Source organism: Carlito syrichta, unplaced genomic scaffold (genome assembly GCF_000164805.1).
Source record: "Carlito syrichta isolate Samal-C Ts95f unplaced genomic scaffold, Tarsius_syrichta-2.0.1 Scaffold309624, whole genome shotgun sequence".
Classification (NCBI taxonomy): domain Eukaryota; kingdom Metazoa; phylum Chordata; class Mammalia; order Primates; family Tarsiidae; genus Carlito; species Carlito syrichta.
Window position 1 is genome coordinate 1,334,199 of NW_007253720.1, and position 12,465 is coordinate 1,346,663.

Here is a 12,465-nt window from a genome sequence, read left to right on the forward strand (position 1 = left end):
AATATTTGTATACCTAGCTCTGAATTGTACCCCACAATTTTAAATAAAAATTAAAAGAGGAAAACAAAACAAAACAAAAAAATAATTTCTACTCATAGCCCTGTTTGAGATAGCAAAGCCCTAAAAACTAACTGAAAGTACACCTATCAAATACTATCTTGAAGGAATTTTATGAAGTAGTTAGGAAGAAATATATAGATCTATGTGTATCGATATGAAAATATCATTTAAAAAATAAAGATGCAGAACATGGGGGGAAAAAAAGAAAGACAGCAGTTTAGTTCTGTTTAACCCAAGAAGTTTTCAAAATTCTTTGCTCACAGAACTCTATTTTTGTGGATCATATAGAAACTTCTCATGTAACATTACATGACAGGTGATTAGGTAAGAATTGCATTGGTGTCTAAATGTATGAAACCAAAAAGAAATAAAATTATTTAGTCATTTGTCTATTATAACCTTTTGGAAAGATTAGTGACTTTTTGTATACCAAAGCTGTATTGTAGGCATTGCTAGCTGCCACAAGAGGATTTTCAAAATGTCATAAGCAGCAAGTGTGAGGACAAAAAACACATATATGCATGTGTGTGTGTAGGTATATTGTATTCAAACATGTTTTACATTTACCTGAATCTGTCTTGGCTTCCAAGAGGTTAGCCTATTGAGATGAAAAAATTTTTAATGGAAAATTAGCTCAAACATTTATAAAGTTTTCAAATGAGATTCAATTTTATTATTTTACCAATTTGTGTAAATGATATTTAAAATCCCTTATCTATAATTATTTGCTAGTATTTTAAGCATCATTAACATCTTCTCTTACAGTCTGTTGTTTGTTTTGCTGTATCCTAACTTACCAACAAAAATGACTTGCCTGATTTCTTTTTATCATTTTAATATATGTTATACGCAAAATATAACAGTAATTACTTCAGTTAACATAAAAACTGTATCAACCAAAGAGTGTGATGTTTCATGCTTTTTTATATAATAGAAATGACTTTGAATATTTTATTCATTATGATTGTAAAGTGTGTTTTCGTTATGCTAAATCTCCAAGTAAGAAGCTTGTGATAGTAAAAGAATGTCTCTTGACTAGATAAAATAGTCTCCTAAGTAGGCGCTGGGTTATTGCCAGTTGAAAAAAGCCAAATGAGCAATATGTCTTTTCTCTTTTTAGTTATTTGCAAGGATGAAACTAAAGCTTGGATTTGCTTTTTTATCTTCTGCCCTTTCACCTACTCTACCACTAAGCTGTGGGTGCAGCAACTATTTAACAGTAATATCCTGTTGTAATAAGAAAACCATCCTCAGTTTTCTAACATAATACATATATAAATTCCCTCCCTAGGCACATGGTAATTTATATTACTCACAGAATTGAGAATTACTCATATGATAATGCATTACCTTTTGTGGGGCAGTAAAATGGTAAAAAAGCAGTTATAGTCTGTCAGACATTTTATATTTAATTTTCAATAAATATTTTAGTTCTGTGGTAAAGAACTAATAAAGAAAAATAAATATAATATTATTTACACTGTGAACTGAATTTACTTCCAAAGCTTACAAAATTTTACTTTGTTCCTTTATTCTTTCAAAGTACCTATAAAGTATATAAGGGGAGGAATTATTCCTAGAGAAGTTAATTAACAGATTGGAAAATAATTTACCCATGATCTAAAAGTAATTAGAACTTAGGGCACTTGAATCTTCACCTAGCACTTTTTCTAATAAAATATAGTATTCATATTAAAATTTAAATTTATTCCTTTTTGTGTAGGTACAAATACGTTAGAATTCAGAGTATGAATAGTCTGTGACCTTGTTCCAAACAGTTGATTCACATAACAATAGGTTTATTTGTTCTTGTTATTATTTTCCATATTATATTGTCTTTAGAAGTATAAGTACACTTTTAATTCTGCATACTCAGTTGTCTAGTCACTTTTTATAAGAGCTAGATTTCCCTACTGTCATCAGCAAATGTCTGTAACACTTCATCTTTTACAAGCTGTGGAAAAACCTAAATGATAAATTATAGATTAGAATTGATATGATTATATTATTGACATGGTTATATGATGCAACTGCACATTCATTTGTATTTAAAAACCTTTAGGGTTTTTTTTTGAACAATACTTACTTAACCAAAAATAAATTGGCAATATAAAATAAATAAACATAACTCTTGTATATTTGAAGGACTGACATGGTTAAATCCTAGTTTTGAGGTCCACATATCATTACCTCCACTTTATAGTATCTCCAAGTTTATGATAATTTACATAAAACACCCACTGAAACTGAATTGGTGAGGTGGTCTGTGATTTTATTTGAGTCCTCATTTTTCTTTGTTCTTTGGAGAATGAAATGCTTCAGAAGAACACCTTGTACCATTTTGTGATAAGGTTGCTCTCTTGTCATCATATGGAAGCTTTCTCTGCTTTGTAACTGTGTCCAACTTACAGCACTCAGACATTTGTAGTCTGAGTAAACTGGCTTCTGAACGACATTACTGTGTTTTTAAAAGATTTTTCTGTTAGAGTGATGATATTAGTCACAAAGTGCACAGACCAAATCTTTTGTTGAGTCCTACTTCCACTGGTTCTCTGTCTCCATGGGATATTGCTACACTGTTACTTTTGTTAGGTCATTGTCATTATCTTAAACTTTCATGACCCAACTTCTGATAATTTAACACTGCTTCTCCCAAACCAACTAACAAAATACTATTATGCAGACATTTACTAAAAAGTTGTGTTAAGAGAGAACATATTTAACTAATTTTTCTGCTTCAGAAAGTAATGGAAGTCTATTTTTAACATTCAGTTACCATGTCTTATTCATTTTCAAGTAACTCAAGATCTTTAGGCATTTAACAAAATAAATTTGCCATAAGTTTGGGCTACTAAATAGCTTCTGGACATACCTAACCGCCAGTTGATCTGCAATCTTTGTTATAATCTTAGAGTGAAAATAACACCCCAGATAGTAGAACTATTTGTATCATCTCATTTCCCAGTTTAGCACTATCAAAGTATTACGAAGCAAAGTGTATTGGTTAAGAGTGTGACCTCTGGACACAGATCACATAGGTTCAAATCCCAGCTCTGTCGCTTATTAGTTCTATCAGCTTGGCCATGTTTCTTTACTTCTCTAAGTCTCAGTTTCTTCTATTGTAAACCTTAAATGAAATGTTGCATAGAAGGCACTTTGAACAGTGTGTGGGGCATGGTAAATATACCATTAATATTAAGATGGGCATGGTATGAAAAAATGCAAACCAGATCACAGCATTCTATAAATCTCTCAAATGAGTTTTGTTTTTATGATTACTTTCATGATATTAATGGAAAATATAATTTTACAGTGGCCCCAACCTAGTCTCTAAATGTGTATCAACAAATGTCCCATGCAAAGTAACAGAGGTAAAGCTGTTATTCTCCAGCACACTCAGAAATGGCCTGAATTAGTTCATATCTAAAGGGTCATTTGTCCTTATGTACCAGAGTCTAGTATATAAAGTCAGTGCAAAACATGAAACAATGTAAACCTAAATTAGTATTCCATTTATCTATAGTAAAAAAATAAAAGTAATAAAAGATTGGAATGCTGGCTGGGCACAGTGGCTCATGCCTGTAATCCCAGTACTTTGGGAAGCTGAGGTGGGAAGATCGCTTGAGACCAGGATCTCAAGACGAGCCTGGGCAGCATAGCAAGAACCCGTTTATTCAAATTTAAAAAACAAACAAAAACTAGTCGGGCATGATACCATGCTCCTGTAGTTCCAGCTACTCTGGAGGCTGAGATAGGAGGATTGCTGGAACCCAGGAGGTTAAGGCTGCAGTGAGCTATGATCATGCCACTCCAGCCTGGGCAGCAAAGCAAGACCCTGCTTCTAAAAAAAAAAATTTTTTTAAGGCACACTAATATTTTACACTATCTAGCTTGTTTCACTGTGTCTATTTCATCAAATATTTTCTAGAATGGGATTTGATTTACCTTATATAAGAGACAAAAATGGACTCATTTTATATTTTTTCAGAAACATGTTTTCTGAGGTTTTCTAATATATACTGGATTTAAGGGAAGGCACAATGAAGCTTAGTAGATTTGATTTATTTTATTTTACTTTATTTTTCTTCACCAAAATAAGGATTCCACTTATTAAAAGGCACTCATTAAGCTATCACCATGGCCTGAATGACCCAGAAATCTTTTGGGGCTTAATATAGAGAATACACATTTTTAATGAACACCAACCACATCCTTACACGTGTACTGCTCTTCCAGTAAGTCTTGTTCTAGCTGTTTGAATTGACTTATTATAACTCACAGATTTTAAAGCTAATTAATTAACTTTCTCTTTGCTTTATTGTTTCCTTATTTTGGATTTGAAGATAGGCATTCTTTGACCATGATCATATTTCAACTTCTGTGTAAGGCCATGAGATATTTATGGTTGAGGAATTGTTTTATCTTAAAACAAACAAAAAAACCTCCCTTTATCACTTTATTTTCTTTAAACTAAACCCATTTTTAGTTATATTGTTTGTGAAGGAACTTGTTTAGTTCTTTAAATACTAGGAACGGTTTCGTCATCATCAAATATTAACTGCTCACTGAAAGCTGAAGGTGAGCTTAACGAGGTCGCTATATTTACTAAATTAGACTGGGAAAGGGTCATTTTAAAACTTTTTTTTACAAAGTAATCTCAGCAGTTTCATTTAGAACTTTGTCAATTATGTTCACATCTCTGAAATACATTTTGGGTGAAAATATACTTGGTAGATATTCAGGTCAGGCAGAGTAGATCTTTATTTTTAAAAGAGAAAGAATTTGTAACAATAAATTGCTTGTTTTCATGTCTGTAGAACAAAACATACAGTAAGTTAGCTAATTTTTAGATGCTTTTAAAAAGAATCACATTTCTAAAACTGCCACTTAAATACACAACACATTCGGAGTTTAGAGTTTTCTTTGGGAATTTGCCTGGTACTCTAAACTGCCTATAATTTTACTTTATTTTTAATTGATAAATTAATTTTTATTATGATGGGAACAGAACTGTTGTATATATTAATGGGGCACATGTGATGTTTTGATGCAGGCATGCAATGTGTAATAATCAAATCTAGTAATTGGGATATTTCTCACTTCAGGCCTTTATCGTTTATTTTTGTTAGGAACATTTCAATGCTACTCTTTTAGTTATCTTAAAATACACAATAAATTACCATGAACTATAGTCACCCTATTGTGCTACTGAATACCAGATATATTCATTTTATCTAATTGTATTTTTGTACCCGTTAACAATCCCTATTTTATCTCCCTTCCCCATTACCCTTTCCAGCCTCTGGCAGTTATTCTACTCTCTGTCTCCATTAGTGCAATTGTTTCTTTGTTTGTTTTTAGCTTCCACATATTAGTGAGAATGTATGATATTTGTCTTTCTGTGCCTGGCTTATTTTGTTTAACATAATGACCTCCGATCCCAATCGTGTTGCTGCAAATGACAGGATTTCATTTTTTTGGCTAAATAATATTCCACTGTGCATATATATCACTTTTTAAAATTCATTAATCCACTGATGAACAATTAGGTTGAGTCAGTATATCCACTGTTGTGAATACTGCTGTAGTAAACACCACGGGAGTGAAGATATTTCTTCAGTATACCGAGTTACTTTCTTTTGCGTATATACTCAGCAGTGGGATTGCTGGATCACACGGTAGTTCTGTTTGTAGTTTTTTGAGGAAGCGCTATACTGTTTTCTATAGTGGTTGTGCTGATTTACATTCCTACCAACAGTTGCCTGCAATTTTAATAACAAGTTAGCAAAAGGTTTCAACAAGACTTTTGGTGATAAAATATATAATGTCACCAACAAAATGTAGGCAGTCCATGCTTCAAAAAATGTTTTAATGGCAGTCCATGTCACTATGTAAAAACTTTCTGCTTGGAAATTCCACTTTTGATATTAGTTTGGTAGTAGGGTAGGTGTGTGAAGAACATGCTTATTTTAAAGTGGATACGTTTGACTTTGTTTGGGGTTTGAAGTAGGATTTCACACTTGTAAATTTAGCAAGACCCTGTAAACAGCTATTTTGGCATCATGTCTTCACATTTCTTTATCTGAAAGAAGGCTCATGTTTAGCAAAAGAGGGACTGGTTTTTATCTTTGTACCCCCTAATTTCAAAAGGCAGAGGTAAATCAATAACTGTGTCTGCCCTTTATATAACCTTTGAGTAAAGAGATACATGACTGGCTATGGAGACATATGTATATGACTTATTCCTAGCTACATACTTTGAGACTTGCAAAGAAAAATTGTTTAAATCTGAACAATAATCAGTGCCTCTCTCACCTTAAGCTTGCCTTATATATTTGTAAGATATTTTTCTAAATTAGATTCTTCTTTGAGACTTTCTTTTTTACTTAGAGATAAGAAATTCAACTTTGCCAAGTGGAAACCCCACTTAGTGCAAAACCGAAACCCTTAGGAACTGAGAGGATTGCCCAATACCTTCTGAATTCCCAAGTTTGGGTACAGTTAAAACTCATTGAGACCCTTAAGGCATGGAAAACTTAAAGTAACTGGCATGTTTTCAAGGGATAAAAGTCCTGATGTAGGAAAGCCAATTAGAGAAGACTTGGTGTTCTTATTTCAGAAGTTGCTTGACTGAAGCCTTTAAACAAAAGAAGAAAGCCGCAGTAGCCATTTGTAAAGATCTGACAAAACTAACAGCTTTGGAAAGGAGTGTTGGGAAGATGATTGTGGGATGTCACTTTATAGCAATCATAAGAAAAAAACACACATTTTGTTAGCTTTTGGGAGATCAAGGATAGGCCAAAACGTCACTTCAAAAGAAGATCCAGTTTTTCGGAGTTAACTCTATTTTTCTGTTTAGGAGAGAAATCAAAACGAAAGTATGAAGGAAAAGTAACTTGACCTATAAAACACCATGCCTCCTCAGTTTCAGCTTTGGTATCTTTATCTGTAGGATGAGGAAGTTGGATTATTAGATCAGTATTTTCATAAGGGTACACCAAGGAGAGAAGTTAACAGGTATTTGATGAAAAGGGGAGAGATGATTTCTATGCTGAGCAGTGTTGGGAAATGCTGGGTTAACAAAAGTAAGCAGGTTGTAGGACATATGAGAACCCTTATTGTGTATTGTCAGTCTCCAACAGAGGAAGATAGTGTGCTATTTCTTATAACCATTTGACCAGCAAACTTAGTGTTTGAGGCTTCTGTCTTGGGATTAGTGGTCTAATGCTCTGGCAAATGCTGGACTAAGCCTTTCCAGCTTTATCATTTGATGTCTCTATGATATGTCTATATACTTACAAATTTCCTCAACATAGTACAATTTCATTCTTTCTCACCTTACTAATGCTGAATCTTTGATAATTCCAATGAAAGAGTCTGCATTCCTAATGAGTAAAAAGTAAAGTCAGGACTGTATCTAGCAATTGATTCCTAAATGTCCACGATTGTAATATGGGGTTACTAGGGATTGCTGTTTTTCCTGAATATATTATTTGATTCATTAGAATTAGTCATGCCTCTCTACTTCTTACTCTCTTCTAATATAAGTAATCAAGGATTGACTGGGAAAGTTATCTATGCAAATAATGGCTATTCATTTGTGTGTTTTGAATCTGTACCTAGATCAAGTTTAGGTTTGCATATAGAAGTACGATGCTAAGCAGTCATTTTCCTGGGCTTTAGTGGTTGACTTTTGCTTGAATTTGAGTATTCCAATGACAGGGCTGAAGGAAAAAAAATGCACACACAAATAAATTAAAAACCTTAAAAAAAACATAAAAGCCTCATCTTTATGTAATGCTTTATATGCTCAAAAACCTGTTTTATAAATTTGGAGTCCCGGCTAGGCAAGTTTTGGTTCCACACCATGCCCCCCTTCATCCTAGCCTAAAGGGGGAGCTCCAGCAGACATCAAGGACATTTAAATATACAGTTGCGCCACTGTGAGTGGAAGGGTGAAGTGGCTGACTGGGCAGCGAGCCGTGTGAAGCTTTTGGTGGGAGGAGCTATGGGATCAAAAATTGCTTTCTCCCACAGTCAACTTCCTCAAATTCCTCGCAGCTGGTCAGGTAAGCTGGGGCTAAGAGTGCCTTCTGCTTTACTCTGGGCAACGAAGGCCTAGGAGAGCCTGGGCTGATTCCATGGAGAGGGCTGCTCCGAACCTTAAGGTAAAGGGGTAAAATGGGTTTCGAGGATTTGCCTTTATTTAGCTTAGCTCACCAAGGTAAAAGAACAGAGAAGAGGATCGCCAGATAAAATATTGAATGGAACATACACTAAAACAAAAACAAAAACAACTTATTCATTGTTTACTTGAAATTTTAATTTAACAGGAGTCCTGTATTTTTATTTGATAAATCTAGCATCTCTAGATCGGATCCTAAGCAGAAGCCCTAGCCAGGAAGAAAAGGTGCAAGGTGCTGGTGTCTTCTTTGTCCTGGCTTCTAAATTGCTGGGGCAATGACTAGATCTGGTGTCCAGAAGAAGGAAGTGAGGGAACCCTAGGAGCAGGAGATTTGAGTTATGGGCCAGAGAGAGACACCCATTTATGCTGTTTCATAACAAAGCCTAAGTAGTAAGCAGCATTTTGAAGTTGCATGATTTTATGTGTGTTTTATTTCTTGGAGTATCAAGTTGAATGCCATTACTTTTCTCTCCTTTTTTTCTGTGTTTAATGACATTTTATGTTAGCAACTCTCAGCTGCTCTGAAGATAGTGCCTTATCATCGAGAATGCCTTCTGACTTTTGATAACTTAGTACCAATGTGCTTCATTGTCTTTGGGTCTAAATTTGATTCTAGTTGGCTGGTTTGTAAACAGAGATGATCCATTCTTGATTAGCTTATTATTGACTAGTCATTCAGTTAATATTTTTCTTTTTCTTTTTTTAACATATTTTTTATTTTAAAATTGTGGAGTACAGTTAAGGGTTAGGTATACAAACAGTCAATATTTTTCTAAAGCGATTGAAAGTATTTGATTAGAGCAGAAGTAAGAAAGTGTGTATGTGGGGTGGAGGGGGGCAGGAAGCAGATTTGGGGTATCGAGGCAGGCTTGCTTTCACTGTGAACATCAGCTAGAATTTGTAGTATCTGCTCTTCAAAAACTGTTTTAAAACTTCAAGCTCGTGATTATTTGGAAATAAACTATTAATGTAAATGAAGCTGAACATGGGTCCTGAAGGAAAGCCAGGAATATTTTTTTGTAAGTTAGCATATGCATTAGAGAGCCACAAGAAGGCCCCACATGCTGTGAATTTCTGAAAGTCATGTATTCCACCTTTGTCTAAGTAGCTTCAGGGAGTTTGACTTGCAGCTTGTTCAGAGAAATTCAGGGTGGGGGCGGGGCATTTGGCGAATGCAGTTTTTTTTCTAAGCTGACTCTACATGAGCGGGTCCAGGTGCTGATTAGATATGGATCTGTTGCTGGCTTCTTTATTCATCCAAGGGGGCCCTATACCCTGGGGGTCCTTGTGGCTGGAGACCCTTGGAATTAGACCAGGGTTTCTGTCTGTATGCCTCATGGATTCGTGTAACTTCTAGTTAAGTCATACTAAATTACCAGGATTTTTCAGTCATGATGGCCACATATTCATCAGGGTATATATTCACAGCAAAAAAAAAAAGTTAGGAATTAGCTATTTTCTGGACCTGCATAGAATAACGGTTCATTTGGAACAACCAGGAACAGCCTCAGTCATGTGCTGACTATTGTTCTCTTCTTGGAGTGAGAAGAAAATAGCAAGAGGAGCAATCAGGCTTCTAAGGCTGACTTAGTGTTATGGTCTATAAAATTATTCTCACAAAGTTCAACAAACTTGTTTGGAATGGTTACTATTCACCAGACACAGACACATCCCTGGAGACTGAAAGAAGTGGAAGATTTAGTTCTGCCTTTATTAGGCTCAAAGTCTAATAGGAGAGACAGGTATGCAAACAATTTATTGATGTACACAATGATAAGAGCTTGGATAAAACTGAGTACAAGGTACAGTTGGAGGAACAAAGGAGGGAGAGATAAATGGAGTTGGGGGTGGGGAGATGGTTTCAGGAAACTCTTTACAGAGGAAAAGTCATTTGAACTGAGAATCCATATCAGGTAGTGAGAGTCTGGAAATTTGGCTTTTATGCTTACTGAGTGCTTGTGAATTAGGACAAGTCACCTCACCCCTTTGGCCTTCACGTTCTTTCTCTCTTAAGATAAAGGTGCACAAGATGTTCCCTAAAATCCAGTTCAGTCCTAAAATGTTTCAATTCTAGGAATCAAATTATCTTAGTGGGCTATTTCAGAACAACAGTGTGATTGTTGAGCCCAGTCCTCCCATCATCATTTGGAGGTCACAATTTAAAAGCTCTCTCTCTATGGGCAGATAGGCAAAAAATTCTTATGCTCTTCCTCCCAGCTTCTCGCCTATTCAAACTTGATAAAGTCATTGCCCTGTATATGTGTGTGGGGGATGTGTCAAGAAAACAGAGTTGTGAGAGCACAAGGAAGAGGATGCAGTGCTAGCTGCTATGGTAGGGGGTACTTGGTTGGCTGACCCTCTCCATGGGGGTCTATGTCTAGCCTCATTAATTTTGCCTTCAACATATTTAGGAAATGGTTTATTAAAGGCTTTTTCCTCCTAAATTTCTTACCTGTTTCTCAAACTTAAATTAAAAGTTAAATTTTAAGGATGTTTCTGTGCAAATATATCAATACTTACAGAGGATACAATATTTGGAAGAGAAAATGATGCACAGTATATCCATTTTTGTAAATACAGAATTCTAAGAGGAAAAAAAGTAGGAAATGTGCCACTAGTATGCTGATATCTGGCTAATTTTTGATGTTGACTCAAAAACTTTTAGCTCTTTCAGTTTATCACTAGCTTTTAATAGGTCTGTGATGCTTGCAGGAATGAGGAAACTTAGTACATATGCTTTGTAATTCTAAAATCACTGTTGCTTCCTCTGAGAAGCCACCTCTGTGCATGTAAATTACAGTTCAATAGAATTTTTCACTTAATACATGAGCATTAAAATGCAATAACAACATTTTTCTTCATAGAACAAATAATCTGTTTGGGGCTCTTATTTAATGCTTCACTTTTAACTCTTGGTAGTCTAGCAGATCAGTGAAACTGTGTCTTTGAAAAGATAATCCAGTTATTGTATTTGAGAGAGGATATTTAGGATTTCCCCCCCTATAACTCCAAATGTATTTAAAGAAGTAAGTTATTCTGCAAACAGCTGTTTTTGTTAAGATACTGTGACTGACAAAGGGTAATTTTCAGCTTCCTAGGTTCCTTTTCTTATTCTGATAGATGGTAGGGCTTTCTCTTATGAACATAAAAATTACATTTCACAGGGTTTTTCTGCCACCAAGTGCATGGGAAGTCTTATATCTGACAGACTCTGCCTCTCATAACTCCCTAGACTTAGGTGGCATTTGAATCTCTGCAATGCTACTTTTCTCTTTTACTCAAAGGCTTTGTACTCCTTTGTGAAAAGCCTGAAGGTAGGGAAAAAGGCAATAGATTGATTTTGGAAAGTTTTATAAATGCTCTGCAACTTTTTCCTTTGTCATCAACTTTCTGATGCAGATGTAGTTCAGAAATGCCATTGGCCATTTTCTCCCCCTGCTGCTTTTTGGGTGCATTTTCAGATAGTAGATAGGAAAGGGGAGCTGGAAGATTCTTAGGTATAGTAGCACTTATTTCAGCAGAGAATCACTTTCCTATTGAATCACTTTGCTATTTTCTTAATTCAGTAACACAGTGAGAGACCAGATGAGAATGACAAGTTTTTAAAGCCAAAAGGAAATGGAAAAGGAGGGAAATTGAGGCAAGCATAAATGAACTCGCACTCTGATCTCTTCAATGTTTCTTTAATTTTGTGTGGATGTGGTGGGGGGTGGAGGGAGAGGTTGAGTTACATGTCTTGACTAGCCTTAGCTGCTCTATTTAGAATACAGCCTCCTCCGCCAGAGGATGGCAACTGTCATCGGTTCAACATGTATAGAGTCATTTATGACATGGTCTGGTCCATTGCACTAGTACATGGCAACTCTGAACCTGTATGCCTTGACTGGAAGGAGCACTTGAGATACCACTGACTTGGCGAGGGGAACCTGACAGGTAATTTTTCAGACCCACGATGGCCTATCACAGTGGGCTGTTATAGACTCAGTGTAATAGGGTATCCTGTAGCCCACTCAGAGTTCTTTAGCTAGCCTAGGGAAATCATTGGAACCTTTCTAGTCCATAGTCATTGGTTTTCCAAAGGACAAATTAATAGATGATTACCAACCCTGCCAGGACATTCCCTCCCTTTCCTCTACTCCATTCCATCCTTACATGCTTTACCAAAGCCTTAATCCTCCACGAGGATTAAAAACAAGTGCTAACAAATGTCAAAAACAAAG

The 12,465-nt window shown here is 35.5% G+C and overlaps 1 protein-coding gene across 5 annotated transcripts in view; it reads left to right on the top strand.

Annotated features, from left to right (window-relative positions):
• The window catches only part of MBNL3 (muscleblind like splicing regulator 3), a 68,405-nt gene that overhangs the window by 23,301 nt on the left and 32,639 nt on the right, over positions 1-12,465 (top strand). For 3 of the 5 annotated variants that reach the window (XM_008067447.1, XM_008067448.1, XM_008067449.1), the window contains exon 1: positions 8,137-8,228. The exons of the other annotated variants lie outside the window; for them this stretch is intronic. In XM_008067447.1, coding sequence (XP_008065638.1) covers positions 8,202-8,228 — 27 coding nt within the window. In that variant the 5' untranslated portion in view covers positions 8,137-8,201. Of the gene's footprint in view, positions 1-8,136; positions 8,229-12,465 lie in introns of those variants that run through there. 5 annotated transcript variants of the gene reach the window in all.